General features: G+C 49.9%; 1 protein-coding gene across 1 annotated transcript in view; it reads right to left on the bottom strand.

Moving 5' to 3' along the window:
* Positions 1–3,662: 3,662 nt before the first annotated feature.
* The window catches only part of ADAM9 (ADAM metallopeptidase domain 9), a 123,489-nt gene continuing 100,313 nt past the window's right edge, over positions 3,663–26,838 (bottom strand). The window contains exons 12-21 of the mRNA XM_066593380.1: positions 26,086–26,257; positions 16,961–17,053; positions 15,101–15,296; positions 14,209–14,314; positions 13,566–13,749; positions 13,348–13,428; positions 11,261–11,472; positions 7,739–8,030; positions 5,229–5,296; positions 3,663–5,058 (exon numbers count right to left, since the gene is read on the bottom strand). Coding sequence (XP_066449477.1) covers positions 4,980–5,058; positions 5,229–5,296; positions 7,739–8,030; positions 11,261–11,472; positions 13,348–13,428; positions 13,566–13,749; positions 14,209–14,314; positions 15,101–15,296; positions 16,961–17,053; positions 26,086–26,257 — 1,483 coding nt within the window. The 3' untranslated portion in view covers positions 3,663–4,979. The remainder of the gene's footprint in view (positions 5,059–5,228; positions 5,297–7,738; positions 8,031–11,260; positions 11,473–13,347; positions 13,429–13,565; positions 13,750–14,208; positions 14,315–15,100; positions 15,297–16,960; positions 17,054–26,085; positions 26,258–26,838) is intronic.

The raw sequence follows: 26,838 nt of genomic DNA, 5'->3' as shown, positions 1-26,838 counted from the left end.
ATACCTCCCCGCACCTCCCTTAAAAATATGATTTTTAATTGGCTCTGGTGGCGGTGAGCTGGGAATTTCTTTTTTGTCCATAATTTAAGATCTTCCTACTTCAGATATGCAGTAGATCCAAATAAACGGAAAAACACTGAAAGCAGCAGGTATTAAAAAAAAAAACATTCTTTATTGATTAGTGTTCGTATTTTACAAGCTTAATAAAAGCCCTTCAATAAAATCAAATGATAAAAAAGTCAAGTGAGATTTCAAATGAAATACGTATAACATTACATTAGTATGGGCATGGGACTAAACAACACAAATAGTGAGAAATCAGCATTTCTGGCAACATCAAGTTTCCTCTAATTGCAAAACATCCATGTAAGTTATATTACTGTACCTAGTAAATCGTGGGCTTTGTAGGACGATGGGGCCATCCCTTTGCAAAAGACCCCGGGGGAACACCTTATCTCCCCAAGAGCACTTGGGCTAAACACAGCAAGTCTCCACATCTCTCTATGGGCAGGTAGAAGGTCCTTGTCAAATCGGTGATAGAGTTTAGGGGGGTGAGGATACCTTATGGACCTTCGCCTGCTCCACTATGGAGGATGATATTTGTAGCCCTGCAATATAAGCCTAATTATTGAATTGCAATTAGAGGAAACAATAGCAAACATTCCCAGTCTGGTAAAATAGTTGATTGTTTAGGTAACAATAGAACAAATCATACAATAAAACTAAAGTGGTTTTATGAAGCTCATCAATCGCATGGTTTAAAGTCATTAAAAAGTTCAGTCAATGGCTGCTTTGTAGAAATTCGGTTGAGATTGATTGATCACATGGCATTTGCAAAAATGGATAATGCTAAGTGGACCGTGCCAAAGGAACATTACAGTAGGTTATATGTAAACATGGGCTTTGTCCATCTGCCAATCTTATACTCTCTATTACTGGGAATAAAAGGGAAGGTCCTGCTTAATACCTGGGACCATCGGACCTGCAGTCAGAAGTTTAGCTGGAATCAACTTTTCTATAGTTATAGTGGGATTAATCGTTTATGGTCATTTTTTGTTAGCAAGGTACCACTAGAGACATTCAAAAATGAAGATCAAAACAATATAAAAGTCCTCAAAAGAATTTTTTTTTTAAAAAAGGGGTTGTCCAAGACTTTTACTATTGATGATCTGTCCTCAGAATAGATCATCAATAGTTGAATAGTGGGGTCCATCGCTTGGGATCCCCGCTGATCTCCAGGCCTGCTTTCAGTGCGAACAGTGCTGAAAGCAGATAAGGCTGTGAACATTGCAGCCGTCCGGTTTGATAGAACAGGCACAGCTCCCATTGGATTCAGTGGCAGCTGTGTCTACAGTACCAAATCAGCAGCTGCAATACAGACAGAGCTATCTGCTTCCAGCATTGTTTTAGGGGACATTGAAACCTGGCAATCAGCTGATCCTGTGTGCCGGACCCCATGATCATTAAATAGTAAAAGTTCCAGACAACCCCTTTAAATCTCTGACTTGGGACTTAAAAGTTTCTACTCCACCGAGTTTTCTAGGCATGTGCAGAGGTCACTGTGCAGGGAGTGGAAAGAGGTGAACTGTGACCAAAAACCCTATCTGTAATAATAAAGAGAAAACTACTCAGAAGTTTCTTTATAGACCAAGAAGTGTCAGACTCTTATGAGACTCAGTGGCCAGTGAAAAGTGCAAGATTTCAAGCTTTTTCTTAAATATAGATCGAGTCATGGAAGACTAAAAGAAAAAATAATTACAAAGAATTCAGGTCTCTGTTCTTCTTGCTCCAGTGATGATGTGTCAACATGTGACCACTGCAGCCAATCCCTAGCCACAGAGGTGACCTAAGTGGTATCGATAAGTGATCACTGTAAGAAGAACAGAGACAGAAGGGGGGGGGGCGATGATATGGGAGCTGCAGGGGATTGGTAATGTGGATATTTGTAAAACATTTCAACCCCTTTAACATTACTCTGGGTTGTCCCTTGCCTAATCTAAAAAGCTGCTGTGTAGCCCCAGCCTTGATATTTACATCAGTAAACAGGGATGTGCCTTTTATCAGTCGTTGAGGCATCCCCAGTCATCACCTTGATTCTTTCTTAAAGTGATCAGTCACAATTTAGCTGAAGAATGTAAATATAGTTATGAGTAGGCACAAAATACATACTCATCTGAAGACACTAAAGTGAAAGATAGGCAAACATTCTTCATATAGTCTCATCCATTGTCTACTTCAACTAGGTTACTTCAGAAACAAAGGAATTCACATGATTTCTTATAGTATTTGACATATAAGTGCATCTCCTTCTAAGTATACACTAAGACTCCCAGTAAATAAAAGCAATATGGTCGCCATTACATGTTCTACTCTACACTTGTAGACTCAAAGCACTGGCACTCACTCTAGTACCATGTAATACCACTTTCCTCCTGTAGTGGCCGCTGCAGGGAAAATGAGCAGCTGATGGCAACTCCTTTCCAATAAAACCAAGTATTTGCCAGGAGTCTATGAAGCCAACTCTCAACTGAAAGGTTGTTTCTCCTTTAATACAACAGGACAACTCACTGGCTTATATTTACTGGGGAATTGTAGATTCTGGAGGAAAATGCTCTAAGAAATGAGAGCAAAAATCTAAATGGGAAGAAAAAAAAAACAAAGGCAGGAAAACAAACAAAAAATATGCAATTTATATAGATATTTTTATACTAATTAATTTAACGTGATCACCAGCCACAAGTTCAAAACCTGCTATGGGAAAGTCCACTAAAAACACTGCAAACAGAGCTATGGTACACACTTTGTATGCACTATAAGAATTTTTTAGATGCCCCTGAAGATGCAAAGTCTCTACTATAGAGTAAACAGGGGTTGAGGACGACTGAAGCATCAGCCTTTGTTCATTAGGACCCAAAAATGGCTAATTTCATTCAAGGCCAATGAAAAAAAAATAGTTGAAAATGGACATTTTACATAGAATTATCTTTTTTTTCAGCATTGAGAAACATGGAATTACAATGTGTAGGTAGATAACGCTCTACTGACAGATGTAAACCGACCCGTGACATAGATTCACTAGTTAAAGAAGTCCTACATTTAAAATATACTGAAAATACATAAAACGAAATTAAAAAGTTCAAAGCAATTAGCAAAATAATTGTTCTAATTATTCTCAGAAATGTGCCTCATCAGCATCTATGTTGCCTGCTTCACAGTATAACAATTCATACGGGAGGACTCAGATCTATATAGTGATGGTCAAAAGTGGAAGCAGACATTTTGAGAGTTGAACCACCGGCATGACAACGTAGGATAGGGGAAAACCGGTTCCATATACTGTATAAAATGGCTTTATATATGGTAGGTAGAAAAACAATGGGGGTCATATGTCAGAATTAGTGCAAATACTAACAAAGCAGTGTAGCCCATAGGAACCAATCAGATTTTACAATTGAAGTCTTAAATATTTTGATTGGCTATTTTAGGCACCTTGTCCACTTTGCCTTTGAACACTTCTTCAACTTTTCATAAATAAGACTTTATCATGAGCATATAAGTGGTCAAAACAGTTTACAATAATTAAACTAAGGAAACTTGTCCCATTGAATGTGGTGTCTGATCTGTGATCAGCATGTTACAAAGCATAAGGAGCTGAGCAGATAGATATATAGATTTGTAGGGAAAGATTTAATATTACCTGTAATTTTTTAATTTTAATTCCTGCTCATTCTGGGGCTAGGAGTCCAGTGGGCGGTCCTTCCTGGGTTGACTTTAAGTAGGACCTCCCACTGGACTCCTAAGCCCAGAATAAACAAGAATTAAAATGAGTAAATAACAAGTTATACAGAATCTTTCCCCACAAAGCTATATATCAATCTGCTCAGCTGCTCTTGCTCTATAACATGCTGCCCATAGATCTGACACTATGCTCAATATGACAGGTTCCCTTAAAAGAGATATGTCACCTTCAACTGAGGCATGTGGGTAGATTATATCAGTGGGACGTCATCAATTGGAACCTTCATAAGTTTCCCATAGTGGTTCAGGTAGTTCTCAGCTATGTTCTGGAAGTTAGTAATGGCCTCCTACTGATGTTATCTTCCAATATATTTGACACATAATTGCTAAAATGTGGAGTGCTCCTTTAATTTCATATTTGTTGTCATTTGATAGTTCAATTTTTAATGCTATGCCCACATTTACAAGCATTTTTCTTGTATTGTTCCAATGCATCTAAAATGAAAAAGGAACCAACATTGCAAACAGTTCTAATTAAACTTTCTTTTTTTTTAGTCTACAGCTCAAATGCAGATCTATGTATCTCCATGGTATCACACAGCAAATAAATCCCATATAGTATGATCTTGCTATCCAAACGGAAGTAAGAATTAGGGGACAGATGAAAGACAGTAGTTGTAGAATCAGACTACATAAAGTTTATTTGTAGTCTGTTACCATGGAGACAAATAGCTTTGCATAGGAGCTGTAGTCATAGTCCGATAACTGCAATGGGACAACAAAAAAAATAGTTGTAAAAGTGGACTTATTCAATTATGAGTACTGTCAATCGAGATTGGGAAAACTGATCAAATCAACCGATGTAATTGGTGAACACATAGGAAAACACCTATTTTTGGCCCGGTATAAGCAGTGATAGGGTTGAACAGATGAGAGGATGTTCTGAGTCTTGCAAGTCCAATTCAGTTACATTTGTTTTGTAAAATCCTTCAAAATTCTACTTCACTGTTCACGTGCGAGTATCGTTTTTGAACAATTGCTCGAATATTTCAGAAGTTGTGCGCTGTAAACTGGGAATCTGTGAGTGTGCTATAAAACCCAAGCATCACAGATCTTAAGGCCAGCTTCATGTTTCTGGAAAGCAATCATTCTGTCTCCCAAGCACGATGCATCCCTTGGAAACACAGATGTACCTAGTAACAATGTCAGATAGAAAGACTATGCTGGTCTGCGAATCAGCGTTATACCGGAGGGGCGGGCGGAGGACGTGCTGGGGCGATGGTGGGGACTGCGGTATCTCTTTGGCGGGGTAACGGAGGCCTGGAAGGAAAATAAATATGGATAAATTAACAGGATGGAGAAGTATAATTGTATTTAATTTACACAGGTGATGAGTATATATGAGTATATATATATATATATAGTAGTACCATGTATAATGGCATTTCAAAGATATCCCCTTAGAAGAGGCTCCTTTGAGAGTGACTTACCTAGATGGTGTATGTTGAGGTTGCCTTACTGCATATGTTGGAACAGCAACGTTATTCGGGTTGTAGGACTGTGAAGTAAGAACAAACATACACGGGCCATTATTTCATAAAGCTGTAGGCCATAAACAAGTTTTAAACGTGCACTTAATAGAGAAAATGGTAGAAGACGATCCGAGGCGCCACAGACATCCAGGAAGTTTAAAGTAATCTTTATTCATCCCTTCCTTTAGGACTCCTGCAGACGGGTGTAGGCGAGAGCCTGAAGCGATTGAGCCGTCACAAGCTTTTGTGTGCCTATCCGCGCATTCTACTGTACTTTTTTTGTGCTGCTGGGCCTATCCACATCGACGCGGGATACACCCGCACAGTTATTGAACTTGCTATGCATTCTAATTAGCCCCCTGTGTTATTAATTAACACCTCGAAATCGCAGAGTTCCGTGCGTGAATTTGCGTGGATGGGGTGCGCATTTGCACAATGGTGCCTTGGGTGCGCAAAAGCGCACAAAAACAGAGCACATCGCATATTTTTTCACCCAACCCAAAACTTACACAAGAACACTGAATGTGAGGGAACCCATTGAAATGAACGGATCTCATCGTCAGTGGTTTGCGCAAGCAAAAACGCACACAAAAACTTGGTCTGTTCATGCATCCTATCCCCTCTGCTAAAAAAAAAAGCGACCCTTGACACGACCGATGTTGCAGGTACTGACCCCAACTCCAAACTCCCCTTCATCTCTAAACTACTTGAACGCCTGGTCTATTCCTGCCTCACACGCTTTCACTTTGATAACTCTCGCCTCGACCCCCTGCAGTCCGGCTTCCGCCCCCTACATTTCACAAAAACTGCCCTCACAAAAGTATCAAATGACCTGATGACGGCCAAATCGACAGCGGACTACTCCCTAGTAATCCTCCTTGACCTCTCCGCTGCATTTGACAATGGCGACCATGACCATTACCTCCTTGCTATGCTTCGCTCCATCGGCCTAAAGGACACTGCTGTCTCCTGGTTCTCCTCCTACCTCTCTTTCAGGGTCTCATTTGCTGTCTCTATCTCCTCTCCCCTCCCCCTCGCTGTTTGCGTCCCCCAGGGTTTAGTCCTCGGGCCCCCTCCTCTTCCCCATCTACACAGTCCCAATCGGACAAACCATCCACAGATTTGGCCTCAGATACTTCTTCTACGCTGACGACACCTAGTTATACACTTGTTTCTACAACATCTCTGAACCCTTCCGTCAAAACATCACCAACGGTCTGTCTGCTGTCTCTAACACCATGTCCTCCCTTTTTCTCAAACTTCACCTCTCAAAAACTGGCCTTGTCTTTCCGCCCTTAACCAGACGACCTCCCGCCAACATCTCCATATCAGTATGTGGCACCATCATAATCCCCAGACAGCACACCCGTTGCCTTGGGGGTCACACTGGACTCAGACCTCTCTTTTACCCCCCATCCAATTTCTGGCCCGAACATGCCACCTGCACCTCAGTAATATTGCTAAAATCCAGCCATTTCTCACCACGGACACATTAAAGACACTCGTTGTTGCCCTCATCCATTTCCGACTTGGCTACTACAACTCATTGCTCATTGGCCTTCTCTGCACCAGACTCTCTCCTCTCCAATCCATACTAAATGCGGCAGCTAAACTCATCTTCCTATTCAGCTGCTTCTCAGTCGCTGCACTGGCTGCCCATCCACTACAGAACTCAATTCAAGCTCATCACCCTCGCCCACAGAGCTCTCCATGGCACCGTGCCTACATATATCACTTCCCTCCTGTCTGTACACCACCCAGCCCGCTCGCTCTGATCTGCTAACACACTCAGACTAAACACCCCTCTAATATGAACCTCACATGCTCGCCTACAGGACCTCTCTAGAGCAGCACCCATCCTATGGAATGCTCTACCCCAAAACATCTTGGCAATCCCCAATGCACAGAACTTCAGACGTGCTTTAAAGACGCATCTCTTGAAAGCAGCATACCAAATCTCCTGATCAAGTCACCCATCCTCACAATATGCCCCCTGCCCCTCACTATGGCTTTCCACTTTTGCCTATCATGTACCCTTCCTGCCCCGCACCTCCTGTACTACCCCCACTCAGTTTGTGTCCTAAAAACTGTATATCACAGGTCATCGTCGCATTGCTGTTACCCCCTGCTCCGCCGCCTGCCCCTGTACCTTCTGTTATCACCCCACCCCTTCTGTTTCTAAATAATTGAGTACCACATGTAATTTTTGTATTTTCTGTAACTTTCATACTGTTTGTGTTCCCCATGTGCCTCCAAAGCACTGCTGAAAGTTGGCGCAATACAAATTAAGATTATTATTACATGAGACTCTATTTATCTGAATGGCGACATGTAATGCTACTTTTCATCAGTAGTGGTCGCTGCAGGTCAAATGAGCAGCCAACAATTCCTGATCCTCCACTCCAGGCACAATCTACTGAGGTTTCTTATTCTTTCAGTAGGAAAGAAAGTTAGCATCAGGTACTCACACTTTCATATGATGATGGGGGAATATTCCTGTTGGGTCCCATAGGTGGCACATTCCTGGGAGGTGCATTGGCTGTGTAGCCCCCACCTGGTAGTACATTCTGCAGATTTCTCTGTGGTCTTGAATTAGGGGGAACCCTGGCTGCCTGCATTTGTGATGCATTCCTTGCAGCACCTGGGGGAGCACCACCTCTACCTGGTACATTGTTTGGTGCGTTTCTTGGTTTGTCTCTGGCTGGACCATCTCTACCAGGGCCATTCTTAGGTTCGTCTCTGTTAACATCTTGCATTGTCCTGTTAATGATCAAATAATTAGTATATTTAAGAATCAGAACTCCAGTTTCCAACAAAATGTAATCAAACTATACATGATCTCAATATTTATCAAATGGCCAACTCCAGGAAGGACTTTTTTTTGCCCGCATATAGCCGAGCCCGGACACTTGACCTGTAAGTCATAATATCAGATTGTGGGAATTAAACAGGCTGCAATAGAAACTTCCTACTTCCAGTGAAATGAAAACTTCACAGTACGTTTAGATCCTCAAGTAGAATACCACCTATGTGGAGCATGTCCTTTCAAAGCGTTGCTGATAGTAAATTAAGGAGAGGTGTGCATCACAACTGAAAAAGTTATCACTGCTTGCCATGTTATAGATGCAGCCCAGTCATGGTCACTGCTTTAACATGTATACTAGTTCACTTTACAGAGAGAGAAATATAAATCACCTGCTTGAATCAGCGCTGATGCTGCAGTAATACCAGAACTTTATTAGCTACAAGTTCCCTTTACAGACACAGAAACAGTTCCTCATTTGGGTAAAGTTATCAATTTATTTTAGTTGCATCCCTCTCACTCACGCTGTCTCAGCAGGGAGAAAGTAAAAGGACTGTAGGAATTTAAAAAAACCTTTACACACTCAAGTACATCTTCTATAAGATTTTTAAATGAATCACTGGACTTTAAGGCCTCATGTCCACGGGCAAAATAAGAATTAAAATCCGCAGCAGATTTTAACTCTTCTCCTGCCCGCGGGTCCGCATCCCATAGGGATGCATTGACCACCCGCGGGGTAGATAAATACCCGCGGATGGTCAACAAAAGTGATTTTAAAAAAAATGGAGCATGAAAAAATCTGGACCATGCTCCATTTTCGTGCGGGTCTCCCGCGGGGACGGCTCCCGCAGGCTTCTATTGAAGCCTATGGAAGCCGTCCGGATCCGCGGGAGACAAAAATCGGAATTTACTCACCCGCTCCGGATCTTCCCTTCGCCACGGCTTCATCTTCTCTCCGTCGCGGCCGGATCTTTTTTCTTTGGGCCGGCGCATGCGCGGGGCACGCAACCGACGTGCCCTGCGCATCAGCCGAGCCGAAGAAAGAAGATCCGGCCGCGACGGAGAGAAGATGAAGCCGCGGCGAAGGGTAAATTCGGAGCGGGTGAGAGGTATGTTAAATCTTATTTCTATGCCTCATGTCCGTGGGGCAGGAGGGACCCACTACGGATTCTCCATGGAGAATCCGTAGCGGGCCTGATTTTCTCCGTGCACATGAGGCCTAAGACTATTCTATCAAGGCTAGAACTAGAGAGCGACATGGAGTGTCATGTTATAATATAGCAACCCTTTCTAGCCAAACAACTGTGTCATATGCAATAGCAAGCAGGTGAGATGCAGTTAACCTAATGAAACATTGTAGACAATATTGAAGAAGATGCCAGGTATGTGCTTCAGTGGAGAGATCAGATCAGATACAGCAATTTGAAAAATGACATTTAAGACTATCACTGTGTGACTCTGGAACCAGCTATACACTTCAGATAGCTGTTGGCCGAATGCATGTTTGGCCAAGGATTACTTCTCCCAACCACTTGTAACTACATGTAAGCTTGTGTGAACATGCATATGTTGTCAATATGGAAATAGGAATATAGATATATAGAATATAGATGCTGCCAAATTCCTCTGGTGGCTTATCTCCCCAGGTTGCAAAAGAATCGGGCATGCTAAAATCCAACATGCCCGACCCCTCTTTTTTCCTTAATTTCTGTCATCGGGGAGAATCGGGAGGACCTTACACATTAGATGGTCTTTTTCCGCCCCCCGACATCAGTCATTGGGGAAAACTAGGAGGATCCCATACACATTAGTTGGTCAGTCGATCCACTGAAATGAAACTACTAACGACCACTTGTCCGTATGTATGTGTGTTTGCATGTGGGTGCTTTTCAGGCTCCACCCCCTGGTCACATCATCACAGATGCTACAGTTATATATAAAACACAGAACCTGACCAACAGAAGAAGAACAAAATTAAGGCTCTTGGAAGTGGAGGACAAAAATAACAAAATGAGAATACAACTAAGCCGCTATTATCTCACACAGAACTAAGCAGTCCTGACAGGAGACACCAACCTACCTCCACCACAGAAATCCGGCAGGCTGAAGGACCTGCGGTGATGTCACTATTGTGGGAGGAGCTATTGTGCAGTTTGGTACAAAGTACTGTATGTGGGTTCTTCTCATGCTCCACCCCCTGGTGACATCAGCACAGGTCCTATATATAAAACACACAGCCTGACCAACAAAGCAACACCACAATTAGGGCTCTTGAAAAGGGGAGGACAAAAATAACAAAATGAGAATACAACTAAGCGGTTATTATCTCAGAAGATACAACTCAGTTGTTCTGACAGAAGACACTGACCTACTACCACCAGCACAGAGATCCGGTGAGCTAAAGGACCTGCGGTGACGTCACCACTGTGAGAGGAGCCAAGCTGTGTGTGTGATGTGTGGGGATCATAAAGGATATTCCATGTAGCAGAGCTGTGTGTGTAATGTGCTGTGTGTGTAATGTTTGGGAATTAAAATGGATGTAGTAGAGCTGTGTGTGATGTGTGGGGATCATACTAGATGTACCATGCAAGCACAGCTGTGTGGCGCATAGTGCCACCAGGAACACTAGTACTATAATTTCCTAATAATTACTAGTCTGTAGATAACAGCTTAATGTGTATGGACAGCTTTGGGAGTCCCCTAAATCTGCAGAACAAAAAAAAGGCTGTAGGTGATTCTGTGCAACACCAAAAACTGAGCTGCAGTAACAGAGACAACAACATAAATGATGGCAGTATGTACATAGGCTTTGTTGGTAGGGCAGTTGGATACGACCTAGACCTTAAAAAGGGTTGTGTCCAGGGATTAAAAAAACATGGATGTTTTCTTCCAAAAATGGTCACATCTGTCAATGGGTTGTGTATGAAAGGAATAAGGCTGCCTGCAGAATCCCGCAGCGGAGTCCGGCCCTAGCAGCAGCGGTCTCCATGTGTACCTGCCTTTCTATTTCTTCATCTGTACTGTAGATGGTCCGAATGCTGCGCTGTCACCTTCAGAACAGAGCAACCATATTTCCCTACTCCTAGATATCCCCTTTATCCGTGTGCTCCTTCTCCTGACCTCATATTAAACTGGTCAGTTCAAAAGAATCAAGAACTTGCTTTGAGATTTTTTTTTAGTCCCTTACCCGTGTGATCGCCCCCTCCCACAGAATTTCCTCTTCAGTTCGTTTCTTCGGAAAAATACAAATACTCCAAGAGCCAAAAGAGGTACAACCAAGAAAAAGAAAACAAGTAGTCCATCCCTCTGAGAAGTGTCAAACCTTCCATAATCCTTGGTTTTGCAGTCTGGGAAGGCCCAGCCATCATTACAGTGACAGTTCTTATTGTTGTTACATACCTGTAAGACAAACCGTAAATAAGATTTGTAATGAACATCAACAGAAGAATCCACTGATCAAATCCATATCTGCTTGTTAAAGGGGTATTCCTATTCTAGACATTTTACTCATATCCATAGGATGCATCATAAAGGTATTATGGGTACATGACCAACCTCTGGGACTGGAATCTATCTCCAGAGCAGGGGTCCTCTACAGTGTCCCACTTTGTGAGGTGGTCATTGGCCACCACAATCACACAGGGAATGAATGGAGAGCGCAAAACAGGGCAGGAATCGAGAAATAGGCTAAAAATGCCTAGGATGGGAATATCCTTACCAAGGTCTCATTTCAAAACCATGGTCATTAATGTGGTGTAGGTCCTGCCTTTGTTGTCTTTACAGACTCCATTCTTCTGTGAAGGCTTCTTACTAGATTCTGGTACAAGGCCACATGGATTCACCTTTCTTCAGCCAAAGTGTCTTAAACTGATATTGGGCAACAGGGTCACCCACAATCAGTGTTCCAATTCATCCTGAAGGCGTTTAACATGGTGAAAAGGTCTACAAGTTTTCGACACCAGAATTGTAGAGAAAGTCCATGTATGATGTAGCATTAAAATTTATTTTAGGGCTGCTTCATATCATTGTTAAAGTTTCTGTTTTTCGGTTCTATTATGGTTGCAGGAAAATGCAAAGCCCTTTCCGTCACAAGACAGAAATAAGCGGCGCTGAGGTAACATCACTAACTTTAATGAGGTCCATCCAGATTCCTTTTTGCCCTTCGGTATTTTTCGAGACAAAGTAGTACATGTCTATATGGAATTTATTGGAAATGTGCAATGGAGGCTCCAAATGAGACCTTTGACGCAGATGTGAACGAGCCCTTACTAGAGCTAAGAGTATAGCCTTTATTCTTCTTCCCTTAAACGTTACAGTGGACCCAGTTTAGATACTTCCGGCATGAAATGTTGTCCTGAATTAGTCAGTCAGTCAAGCCTTGATTTAAAGGGGTTGTAAGAAAATCACCTATTCATAAGTGATACAAGTCTGATTGATGGGTCTCCCCCTACTGAGACCCCCACCAATCTCAAGAAAGGGGGTCCCATGTCTCCCTCTCCTCCTCATTGCATCCCAGCAGTAAGGAGGAGACTAAATAGAACCATGATTGAGAATGCACAGTGCTGCGCCATTTATCTTTAATGGGACTGGCAAGCACTTGTACTCTGCTACCTCTGCCAGTCCCACTAAAATGAATGAGGCAGCGCCACAGATGTGCAATGGTAGCTTCATTCAATCTCCACCTAGCTTCGGGTGGGTGTAGCAAACCCACAAGGACGAGAAGAGGAGCAAACAGGACCTCCGTTCTCAGAATTGGTGGTGGTCCCGCAAAGTTCAGACTTCTATTATCCCTTTAACTGTTGAACTGCTAGAGAACAACACTGAGATCTTTGGGCCATGTGTGCAACTGCTTAGCAATTGAAACGCAATCTATGACGTAGTCACTTTTCGGTATCAAAACATGGAAAACATTCAGAGGTCTGCAAAACAGCAGTTGATTTGAAAAAAGGAGGAACTGTACATGACAAGGCGCCTGTCATTCTACAGATTTCAGGGAGTCCAACCTGCTGAAGGTCCTCTGATCTGATTGTTATGTCAAGTTTATCAAATTTGGGAAAAGCCCTATAAATTGGGATGCCATAAAGAAAGCAGTGTGCCAAATTTACAATTCAAATAGAAGGGACCGTAATGGGTCTCTTGCATGCCCCTGATGTACTGAACAACAAAGTAGGATTGGAGGTCGCATTCAAAAATTTTGCTAAACAAAAGTTGGTAATGAACATGACAATCACAGAGAACTTTGTATGAAACGAAAGAAAAAAGTGCCATACTTACCCCATTACCTCCACATTTATTCTGTATGTCGCAATCATAACCCAGTTCTGACACTGGAACACACCGGAAATCCTTACAGACCTAACATACAGAGACAACACAAATCCTTGAAAAGATGTTCACAGACCAAAAGAAAGAAGACATTACTCCCTGGACATATTTAAAAAAAAACCACATATGTACCAAGGAAGAATAAAAGATGCGTTTGGCATTCTTACCTTGCCTTCTGCACACTTAGTGCCCTCATTTACCATAGCAGGATCTGGAACATCAGAACCAAGTTGGAAGTCCACTCCCCAGCATATGATACCTTGGACAGGGGTCTTAATAATTGATGGCTCAATGCCAAAGATAGGCATGGAGTTAACATTTTCACACTGTAACTTTCCACACAGTGCATCCCTGGGAGAGAAAAAAAAAACAAAAACACAAAATATAGTAAATCGCCAGACGAGACATTACTGCACACATTTACCAATCCAGACCAATTACAACAATTGTTTTTAAAATCAATGAATGTCCATGTAATACATACTTGAGCCAAGTCCTCAAGTATGTGAGAAACCTCTATATGATGCCCATATATCCTAAATGGCATATTAAAAGGGGGTTGTCTCAATTGGGGAAAAACCCTTTAGCAATGTAAGATCAGTAGATCAGTGATCAAGTCACATAAAGCTGGTGTTGCTTTTGGCTGTTCATTTTTCCTGCAGTGGCCACTACAGGGGAAATGTAGTATTACATACAGCCTATTCATACGGCTAGGGTCCGCCAGAGTAGGAACTAGGGATTGCCACTGCTAAAAAAGGTACTAAACGTGACAATTACTAATGGTTATCTAGGACAAAACCTGTGACTTACTGTGTTCCACACGGTTTGTATGTGTTGCCCTGGAAACCGCAGTTCCCAAATCTGTCGCCTTTGGAGTTTACATTTTGGAAACAAACAGGATCAGCTGCCTTTGCATCTACAACACACAATCATATACACATATGAGAAAACTGCCGGGACCCTAATGGGATCATTGAGCATAACACTGGGCAAACTGGCTTCTATGGAAGCCATTCTTACAGGGCAGTGCTGTTCAATATATGACTTATAGGGTGCTGTAAGACTAGAAGTCCCAGCATGTCCTGTGTCTATTATAAATATAATAGTGCATCCCCTATTGTATTGAAAAACTGTGCGGTGAACTTTCACCCTTTGCAATGCATAGGGTAAATTCCACTTCAAATCCGCAGCGCAGCTTTCATTTAACCACTACAGTTTCAGACATGAAAGCTGGGCTCCGATTGGTTGTCACGGGACACAAAGACAGTTTTTCTTTCAATCGGTATCGATAAATAAGGCCCACTAAGTGTCTGTGTGTAATATCTCTTTCTCTCTGGACACTGTTGGATAAAGACTCCCGGCAGGAGTCGAAACGTCGCCAACTATGGACTACTGAGGAATAGAGATATATCCTACTGGATGACTTTGCACCACTGATGCTGCCTATCTCTACTTTATTTTGGACTATATCTTGGATCTGGCTCGGATCTGTTCCTGGGCGTGCATCACAGCCTACTTCACCCAGAGTAGTTTTTTTTGGTGAGTGCCGCTGATAATCTTATTCTAGTGATTTGACTATTGGATACTTGGGTGGTGGGTCAACATGTGGGTAATATACTACAATAGTAAGTTCTTTATTACAGATATTAACGATGTGGCGGAGGAAGATCTACAGTAATACTCTACAGGTCAAAGCTCTTACTCTGTCCAAAAATTCCTTGGCATTGAACGTCATGATACTGGCAAATGGCATTGTAACAATAGCTTTGGTTGTTTCGGCATAGGTGTCCATTCTGAATGAATTCATCTGGTTGGCAATATGGAGAAGAGCCATTGCAATACTCAGGGAGATCGCATTCATTAGTCACAGCACGGCATATGGTACCCCTGGAGGAAAACTAGAAAAAAAAATGTCACAAAGAAAGAAAAGTTGGCAAAAGTGACCTCTGCTTCCCCGAGGAGGGATGGGAAAGTGTTGGCTTGTTTTTGAAAATAGGATTGTTTTATACCCATATCGACCACTGTTTCGTTCACAAAGGGGATGGGGGAAGAAAATGATTATAGGGGAACTATACGATATGTAGACTGGGAAGAAGTTTAAAATTCGGCACAACTCCTTTAACCCCTTAACTTTACAGGACGTAAGTTTACATCCTGGGAGGGTGTTACTTATTGCACCAGGACGTAAACTTCCTGGAATGGTGTGGGCTCAGAAGTGAGCCTACGCCATCCCACAACGAGAACAGGCTGTTACTTATAGCTGGCCTCTCGCTGAAGGAGAGAACATAGATCTCCGCTGTTAAACCCCTACATGCTGTGCTCTATGCAGGGCTTACAGAAAGAGAGCGCTTCCTCTGTGATGTCACTGGACCTCTGTGATGCAGTCCCAGCTTGCCATTGCCTACTATCGCTATTGTAAGCGGTAAGGCATTGCAGGACAGAAGTCCTGCAATGCATTATCATAGCGCTCATAGTTGTTATGTTTCAAGTCCCCTACAGGGACATAAAAAGTGTAATGCGTATTTTGTTCATCTTGCATCTCAAAAGTGCAATAAAAGTGACCAAAAAAGCCATATGTATCCAAAATGTACTACAGCTTGTCATATAAAAAGCAAACCCTCATAGAACTCCGTCCAGGGAAAAATAAAAAAAGTTATGGGACTTTGAATCCAATGTAGAGAAAAAACAATTTTCAAAAAAAAAAAAAGCTCAAAAGATGCTACCAATGAAAACTACAGTTCGCCACGCAAAAAAACAAGCCCTCATACGGCCATGTTGACAAAAACAAAAGTTAAGGCTTTTGAAAAGTGGAGATGAAAATCCCCCAAAACTCGTTGCATCCTTTCGGCTATAATAGACGGTGTCCTTAAGGGACTAAAGAGACCTTCCACTCTAGGGATTACTGGAGGTCTCAGCTCACACAGCTCCATCTATGAAAATATTTTTTGGGTCTACTAAGCTGTATGAGACTTTGTTTTGCATTTTCTGAAACAAAATAGGAGTTTCAAAAAACCCAATATGACTGCTTTCTTCCTGCAACCTCCCCATTCTTGTTCTTGGGCGGCCTGTCTGGTATTGCAGCTTAACCAAATTCAAATAATTAGGCTGAGCTGCCATAGCAGTTCACAGCCCATCTAGAATAGTGCAGCCGATTCTGGAAGAAAGCAGCCATGTTTGTCTAATGCCATACAACCCCTTAGAAGGTGCCGTAAATATACAAAAGCGTTTTATTCAAGAAGTTACAAAATCTATCTGGTCTTTCTCATTAGAACGTTGGGGTAGTTGTGTATGACAGTTGTAGTTTCACTTCTGTCGAAAGCAGTTTTGTGATGGTGGACCTGCAGGCACAGCTACTGTGCTTGCATGACCACTACAGCAAAGACACACATTACAATGCAGCAAAGCACAATGGTGTGCAATTTTGGAGTCATAGTATAAAGTGGAATGCCCCATTAAGTAGTAAGCGATTACCATTATTTATATTACACTCTAATTCTTCTCCCATTAAAAATTCCATGAAGTTAATGGGTGGACATCTATACAAAGTCTACATCACTCTCACCTGGCAGTTTTGGCAGCAGGCGCCATTTGCGCACTCAGCTCCTGAGCGCAGCTTGCATGTCCCAGGCTGGCAACAGGGATCCTTCTCACATTCCTAGAAACCCCCAAAATACAACAGAAATGTAATCATCTATAATACACAGATATAAAATACAACAGCTTATTGTGAGTAGGTGAGCAGGGGGACATGAGATAAAATCTTATATATCCATCTATCTATATCTCTCTATCCCCATCCTCCATATTTCTAGCTCTCCATATCTCCATCCCTCCCTCCATCTCCCCATCTCCCTCTCTCCCCGTCCCTCCCTCCATCTCCCCATCTCCCTCTCTCCATCTCCCCATCTCCCTCTCTCCCCGTCCTTCCCTCCATCTCCCCATCTCCCTCTCTCCCCGTCCCTCCCTCCATCTCCCCATCTCCCTCTCTCCCCGTCCTTCCCTCCATCTCCCCATCTCCCTCTCTCCCCGTCCTTCCCTCCATCTCCCCATCTCCCTCTCTCCCCGTCCTTCCCTCCATCTCCCCATCTCCCTCTCTTCCGATCCCTCCCTCCATCTCCCTCTCTCCCCGTCCCTTCCTATCTCTCTCTCTCCCCCCCATTTATCTCCACCTCTCCCTCCATATTTCCAGCTCTCCACATCTCCACCCCTCCCTCTCTCCATCACCCTCCATCTCTCCATCGCCCTCCATCTCTCCATCGCCCTCCATCGCCCTCCATCTCTCCATCGCCCTCCATCTCTCCATCGCCCTCCATCTCTCCATCGCCCTCCATCTCTCCATCGCCCTCCATCCCACCATCTCGCCCTCCATCTCCATGCCTTCATCCCTCCCTCTCCATCTCAATCCCTCTCCATCCATCCCTCCCCCTCCCTCCCTCCCTCCCCCCCTCTCCATCCCTCCCTCCCCCCCTCTCCATCCCCTCCCCCCTCTCCATCCCCTCCCCCCCTCTCCTCTCCATCCCCTCCCCCCTCTCCATCCCCTCCCCCCCTCTCCTCTCCATCCCCTCCCCCCTCTCCATCCCCTCCCCCCCTCTCCTCTCCATCCCCTCCCCCCTCTCCATCCCCTCCCCCCCTCTCCTCTCCATCCCCTCCCCCCCCTCTCCTCTCCATCCCCTCCCCCCCCTCTCCTCTCCATCCCCTCCCCCCCCTCTCCTCTCCATCCCTTCCCTCTCCCCCTCTCCATCCCTTCCCTCTCCCCCTCTCCATCCCCTCCCCCCTCTCCATCCCCTCCCCCCTCTCCATCCCCCCTCCTCCTCTCCATCCCTCCCCCTCTCCATCCCTCCCCCTCCTCTCCATCCCTCCCCCTCCTCTCCATCCCCTCCCCTCCTCTCCATCCCCCTCCTCTCCATCCCTCCTCCTCCTCTCCATCCCCTCCCCCCCCTCTCATCCCCTCCCCCCCCTCTCCTCTCCATCCCCTCCCCCCCTCTCCTCTCCATCCCCTCCCCCCCTCTCCTCTCCATCCCCTCCCCCCCTCTCCTCTCCATCCCCTCCCCCCCTCTCCTCTCCATCCCCTCCCCCCTCTCCTCTCCATCCCCTCCCCCCCTCTCCTCTCCATCCCCTCCCCCCCCTCTCCTCTCCATCCCCTCCCCCCCCTCTCCTCTCCATCCCCTCCCCCCCTCTCCTCTCCATCCCCTCCCCCCCTCTCCTCTCCATCCCCCCCCTCTCCTCTCCATCCCCTCCCCCCCTCTCCTCTCCATCCCCCCCCCTCTCCTCTCCATCCCCCCCCCTCTCCTCTCCATCCCCCCCTCCCTCTCCTCTCCATCCCCCCTCCCTCTCCTCTCCATCCCCCCCTCTCCTCTCCATCCCCTCCCCCCTCTCCTTTCCATCCCCTCCCCCCCTCTCCATCCCTTCCCTCTCCCCCTCTCCATCCCTTCCCTCTCCCCCTCTCCATCCCTTCCCTCTCCCCCTCTCCATCCCCTCCCCCCTCTCCATCCCCTCCCCCCTCTCCATCCCCCCTCTCCATCCCCCCTCTCCATCCCTCCCCCTCTCTCCATCCCTCCCCCTCTCTCCATCCCTCCCCCTCCCTCTCTCCCTCCCCCTCCCTCTCTCCATCCCTCCCCCTCCCTCTCTCCATCCCTCCCCTCCCTCTCTCCATCCCTCCCCTCCCTCTCTCCATCCCTCCCCTCCCTCTCTCCATCCCTCCCCTCCCTCTCTCCATCCCTCCCCTCCCTCTCTCCATCCCTCCCCTCCCTCTCTCCATCCCTCCCCTCCCTCTCTCCATCCCTCCCCTCCCTTTCTCCATCCCTCCCCTCCCTTTCTCCATCCCTCCCCTCCCTTTCTCCATCCCTCCCCTCCCTTTCTCCATCCCTCCCCTCCCTCTCTCCATCCCTCCCCTCCCTCTCTCCATCCCTCCCCTCCCTCTCTCCATCCCTCCCCTCCCTCTCTCCATCCCTCCCCTCCCTTTCTCCATCCCTCCCCTCCCTCTCTCCATCCCTCCCCTCCCTCTCTCCATCCCTCCCCTCCCTTTCTCCATCCCTCCCCTCCCTTTCTCCATCCCTCCCCTCCCTTTCTCCATCCCTCCCCTCCCTTTCTCCATCCCTCCCCTCCCTTTCTCCATCCCTCCCCCCCTTTCTCCATCCCTCCCCCTCTCTCCATCCCTCCCCCTCTCTCCATCCCTCCCCCTCTCTCCATCCCTCCCCCCCCTCTCCCTCCCTCCCCCTCCTCTCTCCCTCCCTGTCTCCCATCTCCCTCCCTCCCTGCCTCCTCTCTCCCTCCCTGCCTCCTCTCTCCCTCCCTGCCACCCTCTCCCTCCCTCCCCCTCCCTCCCTTCTCCCTCCCTCCCCCTCCCCTCTCCCTCCCCCTCCCCTCTCCCTCCCTCCCTCCTCTCTCCCTCCCTCTCCATCCCTCCCTCTCCCTCCCTCTCTCCATCCCTCCCTCCCTCCTCTCTCTCTCCCTCCCTCCCCTCTCCATCCATCCCTCCCCTCTCCATCCCTCCCTCCCTCCTCTCTCCATCCCTCCCTCCCTCCTCTCTCCATCCCTCCCTCCCTCCTCTCCATCCCTCCCTCTCTCTCCCCATCCCTCCCTCTCCATTCCTCCCTCCCTCTCCCCATCCCTCCCTCTCCCTCCCTCTCCATTCCTCCCTCCCCCTCCCTCCCTCTCTCCCCCTCCCTCCCTCTCTCTCCCCATCCCTCCCTCCCTCTCCCCATCCCTCCCTCCCTCTCCATTCCTCCCTCCCTCTCCATCCCCCCCTCTCCTCTCCATCCCCTCCCCCCCTCTCCTTTCCATCCCCTCCCCCCCTCTCCTCTCCACCCCCCCCTCTCCTCTCCATCCCTTCCCTCTCCCCCTCTCCATCCCTTCCCTCTCCCCCTCTCCATCCCTTCCCTCTCCCCCTCTCCATCCCCTCCCCCCTCTCCATCCCCCCTCTCCATCCCTTCCCTCTCCCCCTCTCCATCCCCTCCCCCTCTCCATCCCCCCTCTCCATCCCTCCCCCTCCTCTCCATCCCTCCCCCTCCTCTCCATCCCTCCCCCTCTCTCCATCCCTCCCCCTCTCTCCATCCCTCCCCCTCCTCTCCATCCCTCCCCCTCCTCTCCATCCCTCCCCCTCCTCTCCATCCCTCCCCCTCTCTCCATCCCTCCCCCTCTCTCCATCCCTCCCCCTCTCTCCATCCCTCCCCCTCCCTCCCCCTCCCTCTCTCCATCCCTCCCCCTCCCTCTCTCCATCCCTCCCCCTCCCTCTCTCCATCCCTCCCCCTCCCTCTCTCCATCCCTCCCCTCCCTCTCTCCATCCCTCCCCTCCCTCTCTCCATCCCTCCCCTCCCTCTCTCCATCCCTCCCCTCCCTCTCTCCATCCCTCCCCTCCCTCTCTCCATCCCTCCCCTCCCTCTCTCCATCCCTCCCCTCCCTCTCTCCATCCCTCCCCTCCCTCTCTCCATCCCTCCCCTCCCTCTCTCCATCCCTCCCCTCCCTCTCTCCATCCCTCCCCTCCCTTTCTCCATCCCTCCCCTCCCTTTCTCCATCCCTCCCCTCCCTTTCTCCATCCCTCCCTTCCCTTTCTCCATCCCTCCCCTCCCTTTCTCCATCCCTCCCTTCCCTTTCTCCATCCCTCCCCTCCCTTTCTCCATCCCTCCCCCCCCTTTCTCCATCCCTCCCCCCCTTTCTCCATCCCTCCCCCTCTCTCCATCCCTCCCCCCCCTCTCCCTCCCTCCCCCTCCTCTCTCCCTCCCTGCCTCCCATCTCCCTCCCTCCCTGCCTCCTCTCTCCCTCCCTGCCTCCTCTCTCCCTCCCTGCCACCCTCTCCCTCCCTCCCTCCCCCTCCCTCCCTTCTCCCTCCCTCCCCCTCCCTCCCCTCTCCCTCCCTCCCTCCTCTCTCCCTCCCTCTCTCTCCATTCCTCCCTCTCTCCATCCCTCCCCCCCCTCCTCTCCATCCCTCCCCCCCCTCCCCTCTCCTCTCCATCCCTCCCCACTTCCCCTCTCCATCCCCTCCCCCCTCTCCATCCCCTCCCCCTCTCCATCCCTCCCTCTTCCTCCCTCTCTCTCCATCCCTCCCTCTCCTCTCCATCCCTCCCTCTCCTCTCCATCCCTCCCTCTCTCTCCATCCCTCCCTCTCTCTCCATCCCTCCCTCTCTCTCCATCCCTCTCCATCCCTCCCTCTCTCTCCATCCCTCCCTCTCTCTCCATCCCTCCCTCTCTCCCTCCCTCCCTCTCCATCCCTCCCTCCCTCTCTCTCCATCCCTCTCCCTCCCTCTCCCTCCCTCTCTCCATCCCTCCCTCCCTCCTCTCTCTCTCCCTCCCTCCCCTCTCCATCCATCCCTCCCCTCTCCATCCCTCCCTCCCTCCTCTCTCCATCCCTCCCTCCCTCCTCTCCATCCCTCCCTCTCCATTCCTCCCTCCCTCTCCATTCCTCCCTCCCTCTCCCCATCCCTCCCTCTCCATTCCTCCCTCCCTCTCCCCATCCCTCCCCTCCCTCCCTCTCCATTCCTCCCTCCCCCTCCCTCTCCCCATCCCTCCCTCTCCCTCCCTCTCCATTCCTCCCTCCCCCTCCCTCCCTCTCTCTCCCCATCCCTCCCTCCCTCTCCCCATCCCTCCCTCTCCATTCCTCCCTCCCTCTCCATTCCTCCCTCCCTCTCCATTCCTCCCTCCCTCCCTCTCCATTCCTCCCTCCCTCCCTCTCCATTCCTCCCTCCCTCCCTCTCCATTCCTCCCTCCCTCCCTCTCCATTCCTCCCTCCCTCCCTCTCCATTCCTCCCTCCCTCCCTCTCCATTCCTCCCTCCCTCCCTCTCCCTTCCTCCCTCCCTCCCTCTCCATTCCTCCCTCCCTCCCTCTCCATTCCTCCCTCCCTCCCTCTCCATTCCTCCCTCCCTCCCTCTCCATTCCTCCCTCCCTCTCCATCTCCATTCCTCCCTCCCTCTCCATCTCCATTCCTCCCTCCCTCTCCATCTCCATTCCTCCCTCCCTCTCCATCTCCATTCCTCCCCCCCTCCCTCCCCATCTCCATTCCTCCCTCCCCATCTCCATTCCTCCCTCCCCATCTCCATTCCTCCCTCCCCATCTCCATTCCTCCCTCCCTCCCCATCTCCATTCCTCCCTCCCTCCCCATCTCCATTCCTCCCTCCCTCCCCATCTCCATTCCTCCCTCCCTCCCCATCTCCATTCCTCCCTCCCTCCCTCTCCATCCCTCCCCCTCCCTCTCTCCATCCCTCCCCTCCCTCTCTCCATCCCTCCCCTCCCTCTCTCCATCCCTCCCCTCCCTCTCTCCATCCCTCCCCTCCCTCTCTCCATCCCTCCCCTCCCTCTCTCCATCCCTCCCCTCCCTCTCTCCATCCCTCCCCTCCCTCTCTCCATCCCTCCCCTCCCTCTCTCCATCCCTCCCCTCCCTCTCTCCATCCCTCCCCTCCCTCTCTCCATCCCTCCCCTCCCTCTCTCCATCCCTCCCCTCCCTCTCTCCATCCCTCCCCTCCCTCTCTCCATCCCTCCCCTCCCTTTCTCCATCCCTCCCCTCCCTTTCTCCATCCCTCCCCTCCCTTTCTCCATCCCTCCCCTCCCTTTCTCCATCCCTCCCCTCCCTTTCTCCATCCCTCCCCCCCTTTCTCCATCCCTCCCCCTCTCTCCATCCCTCCCCCTCTCTCCATCCCTCCCCCCCCCTCTCCCTCCCTCCCCCCCCCTCTCCCTCCCTCCCCCTCCTCTCTCCCTCCCTGCCTCCCATCTCCCTCCCTCCCTGCCTCCTCTCTCCCTCCCTGCCTCCTCTCTCCCTCCCTGCCTCCTCTCTCCCTCCCTGCCACCCTCTCCCTCCCTCCCTCCCCCTCCCTCCCTTCTCCCTCCCTCCCCCTCCCTGCCACCCTCTCCCTCCCTCCCTCCCCCTCCCTCCCTTCTCCCTCCCTCCCCCTCCCTCCCCTCTCCCTCCCTCCTCTCTCCCTCCCTCTCTCTCCATTCCTCCCTCTCTCCATCCCTCCCCCCCCTCCTCTCCATCCCTCCCCCCCCTCCCCTCTCCTCTCCATCCCTCCCCACTCCCCTCTCCATCCCCTCCCCCCTCTCCATCCCCTCCCCCTCTCCATCCCTCCCTCTCCATCCCTCCCTCTCCTCTCCATCCCTCCCTCTCCATCCCTCCCTCTCCTCTCCATCCCTCCCTCTCCTCTCCATCCCTCCCTCTCTCTCCATCCCTCCCTCTCTCTCCATCCCTCCCTCTCTCTCCATCCCTCCCTCTCTCTCCATCCCTCTCCCTCCCTCCCTCTCCATCCCTCCCTCCCTCTCTCTCCATCCCTCCCTCTCCATCCCTCCCTCTCCCTCCCTCTCCCTCCCTCTCTCCATCCCTCCCTCCCTCCTCTCTCTCTCCCTCCCTCCCCTCTCCATCCATCCCTCCCCTCTCCATCCCTCCCTCCCTCCTCTCTCCATCCCTCCCTCCCTCCTCTCTCCATCCCTCCCTCCCTCCTCTCCATCCCTCCCTCTCTCTCCCCATCCCTCCCTCTCCATTCCTCCCTCCCTCTCCCCATCCCTCCCTCTCCATTCCTCCCTCCCTCTCCCCATCCCTCCCTCTCCCTCCCTCTCCATTCCTCCCTCCCCCTCCCCATCCCTCCCTCTCCCTCCCTCTCCATTCCTCCCTCCCCCTCCCTCCCTCTCTCTCCCCATCCCTCCCTCCCTCTCCATTCCTCCCTCCCTCTCCATTCCTCCCTCCCTCTCCATTCCTCCCTCCCTCTCCATTCCTCCCTCCCTCCCTCTCCATTCCTCCCTCCCTCTCCATTCCTCCCTCCCTCCCTCTCCATTCCTCCCTCCCTCTCCCTCTCCATTCCTCCCTCCCTCTCCCTCTCCATTCCTCCCTCCCTCTCCATCTCCATTCCTCCCTCCCTCTCCATCTCCATTCCTCCCTCCCTCTCCATCTCCATTCCTCCCTCCCTCCCTCCCCATTCCTCCCTCCCCATCTCCATTCCTCCCTCCCCATCTCCATTCCTCCCTCCCTCCCCATCTCCATTCTTCCCTCCCTCCCTCTCCATCTCCATTCCTCCCTCCCTCTCCATTCCTCCCTCCCTCCCTCTCCATCTCCATTCCTCCCTCCCTCCCTCTCCATCTCCATTCCTCCCTCCCTCCCTCTCCATCTCCATTCCTCCCTCCCTCTCCATTCCTCCCTCCCTCCCTCTCCATCTCCATTCCTCCCTCCCTCCCTCTCCATCTCCATTCCTCCCTCCCCTCTCCATTCCTCCCTCCCCTCTCCATTCCTCCCTCCCCTCTCCATTCCTCCCTCCCCTCCCTCCCTCTCCATCTCCATTCCTCCCTCCCTCTCCATCTCCATTCCTCCCTCCCTCTCCATCTCCATTCCTCCCTCCCTCTCCATCTCCATTCCTCCCTCCCTCTCCATTCCTCCCTCCCCCTCCCTCTCCATTCCTCCCTCCCCCTCCCTCTCCATCTCCTCCCTCCCCCTCCCTCTCCTCCCTCCCCCTCCCTCTCCTCCCTCCCCCTCCCTCTCCTCCCTCCCTCTCCATCTCCTCCCTCTCCCTCTCCTCCCTCTCCCTCTCCATCTCCTCCCTCTCCCTCTCCATCTCCTCCCTCTCCCTCTCCTCCCTCCCTCTCCATCTCCTCCCTCTCCCTCTCCTCCCTCTCCCTCTCCATCTCCTCCCTCTCCCTCTCCATCTCCTCCCTCTCCCTCTCCCTCTCCTCCCTCCCTCTCCCTCTCCTCCCTCCCTCTCCATCTCCTCCCTCTCCCTCTCCATCTCCTCCCTCTCCCTCTCCATCTCCTCCCTCTCCCTCTCCCTCTCCTCCCTCCCTCTCCCTCTCCTCCCTCCCTCTCCATCTCCTCCCTCCCTCTCCATCTCCTCCCTCCCTCTCCATCTCCTCCCTCCCTCTCCATCTCCTCCCTCCCTCTCCATCTCCTCCCTCCCTCTCCATCTCCTCCCTCCCTCTCCATCTCCTCCCTCCCTCTCCATCTCCTCCCTCCCTCTCCATCTCCTCCCTCCCTCTCCATCTCCTCCCTCCCTCTCCATCTCCTCCCTCCCTCTCCATCTCCTCCCTCCCTCTCCATCTCCTCCCTCCCTCTCCATCTCCTCCCTCCCTCTCCATCTCCTCCCTCCCTCTCCATCTCCTCCCTCCCTCTCCATCTCCTCCCTCCCTCTCCATCTCCTCCCTCCCTCTCCATCTCCTCCCTCCCTCTCCATCTCCTCCCTCCCTCTCCATCTCCTCCCTCCCTCTCCATCTCCTCCCTCCCTCTCCATCTCCTCCCTCCCTCTCCATCTCCTCCCTCCCTCTCCATCTCCTCCCTCCCTCTCCATCTCCTCCCTCCCTCTCCATCTCCTCCCTCCCTCTCCATCTCCTCCCTCCCTCTCCATCTCCTCCCTCCCTCTCCATCTCCTCCCTCCCTCTCCATCTCCTCCCTCCCTCTCCATCTCCTCCCTCCCTCTCCATCTCCTCCCTCCCTCTCCATCTCCTCCCTCCCTCTCCATCTCCTCCCTCCCTCTCCATCTCCTCCCTCCCTCTCCATCTCCTCCCTCCCTCTCCATCTCCTCCCTCCCTCTCCATCTCCTCCCTCCCTCTCCATCTCCTCCCTCCCTCTCCATCTCCTCCCTCCCTCTCCATCTCCTCCCTCCCTCTCCATCTCCTCCCTCCCTCTCCATCTCCTCCCTCCCTCTCCATCTCCTCCCTCCCTCTCCATCTCCTCCCTCCCTCTCCATCTATCTTATATAAACAATTGCTTTAATTCACTTCACCTTTTCATTTCCGCAATCACACTCCTCCCCTGGGTCCACCAACTTGTTCCCACAGAAGGGGGCGGTATAGGACTCCTCAGGCCTAGGCATATTCAGGAGGCAGTTTCCTCCTTTATTCAAAATTAACTTCTCAAAGTCATCTTCACTGCAACTGCTGAAGTTTTTAGAATCTCTGCAGGTAGAGAAAGACGGACTACATGTAATATGGTCAATAAAATAAAATATACACATAAACAGCCCAGGAACCCATCTCCAAAGCAGCCCATAATCAGCTCCCTTTGCACCCATAATTATACACCCCATCCAATGGGACTTAGTTTGCTATATTCTGTGAGAGAACCTGGGAGTAAGGTTCATGGGACATTCACACAATGCACAGGAGGGGGTCTCACTGACTTGTATGGAGATTGTTCTATACATGTTCTGTGACCGGGGCAGAGGTGATCCTGCAGGAAGCTTGTACATAGTGTGAATGGTGGATCCGGTGTTCTCTACATATAGGTGTTACCTCTCAGTAGAATCCTGCCTGTGATGTCAGTGAGAGGACTGCGGCAGAGCTTTCTCTATAGATCAGGAAGTGTCAGACTAGTATCGGTAGGTCCGTGTGAGAAATGCAGGATTGTAGGATAGATTTTTAATACAGATTGTAATTGAAAATTTAAAAAAATTTTTTTTAAAAAGTCACCAAAATTTCTTAAACATTATGTTTAAACACAAAAATGTGATTTATATAATAGGTCATTTTCTGATGAC

The sequence above is a fragment of the Eleutherodactylus coqui genome, chromosome 2 (assembly GCF_035609145.1).
Source record: "Eleutherodactylus coqui strain aEleCoq1 chromosome 2, aEleCoq1.hap1, whole genome shotgun sequence".
NCBI classification, from domain to species: Eukaryota; Metazoa; Chordata; class Amphibia; order Anura; family Eleutherodactylidae; genus Eleutherodactylus; species Eleutherodactylus coqui.
Note: the sequence above shows the minus strand (reverse complement) of the source record. Positions and strands in the feature narration are given on the sequence as shown.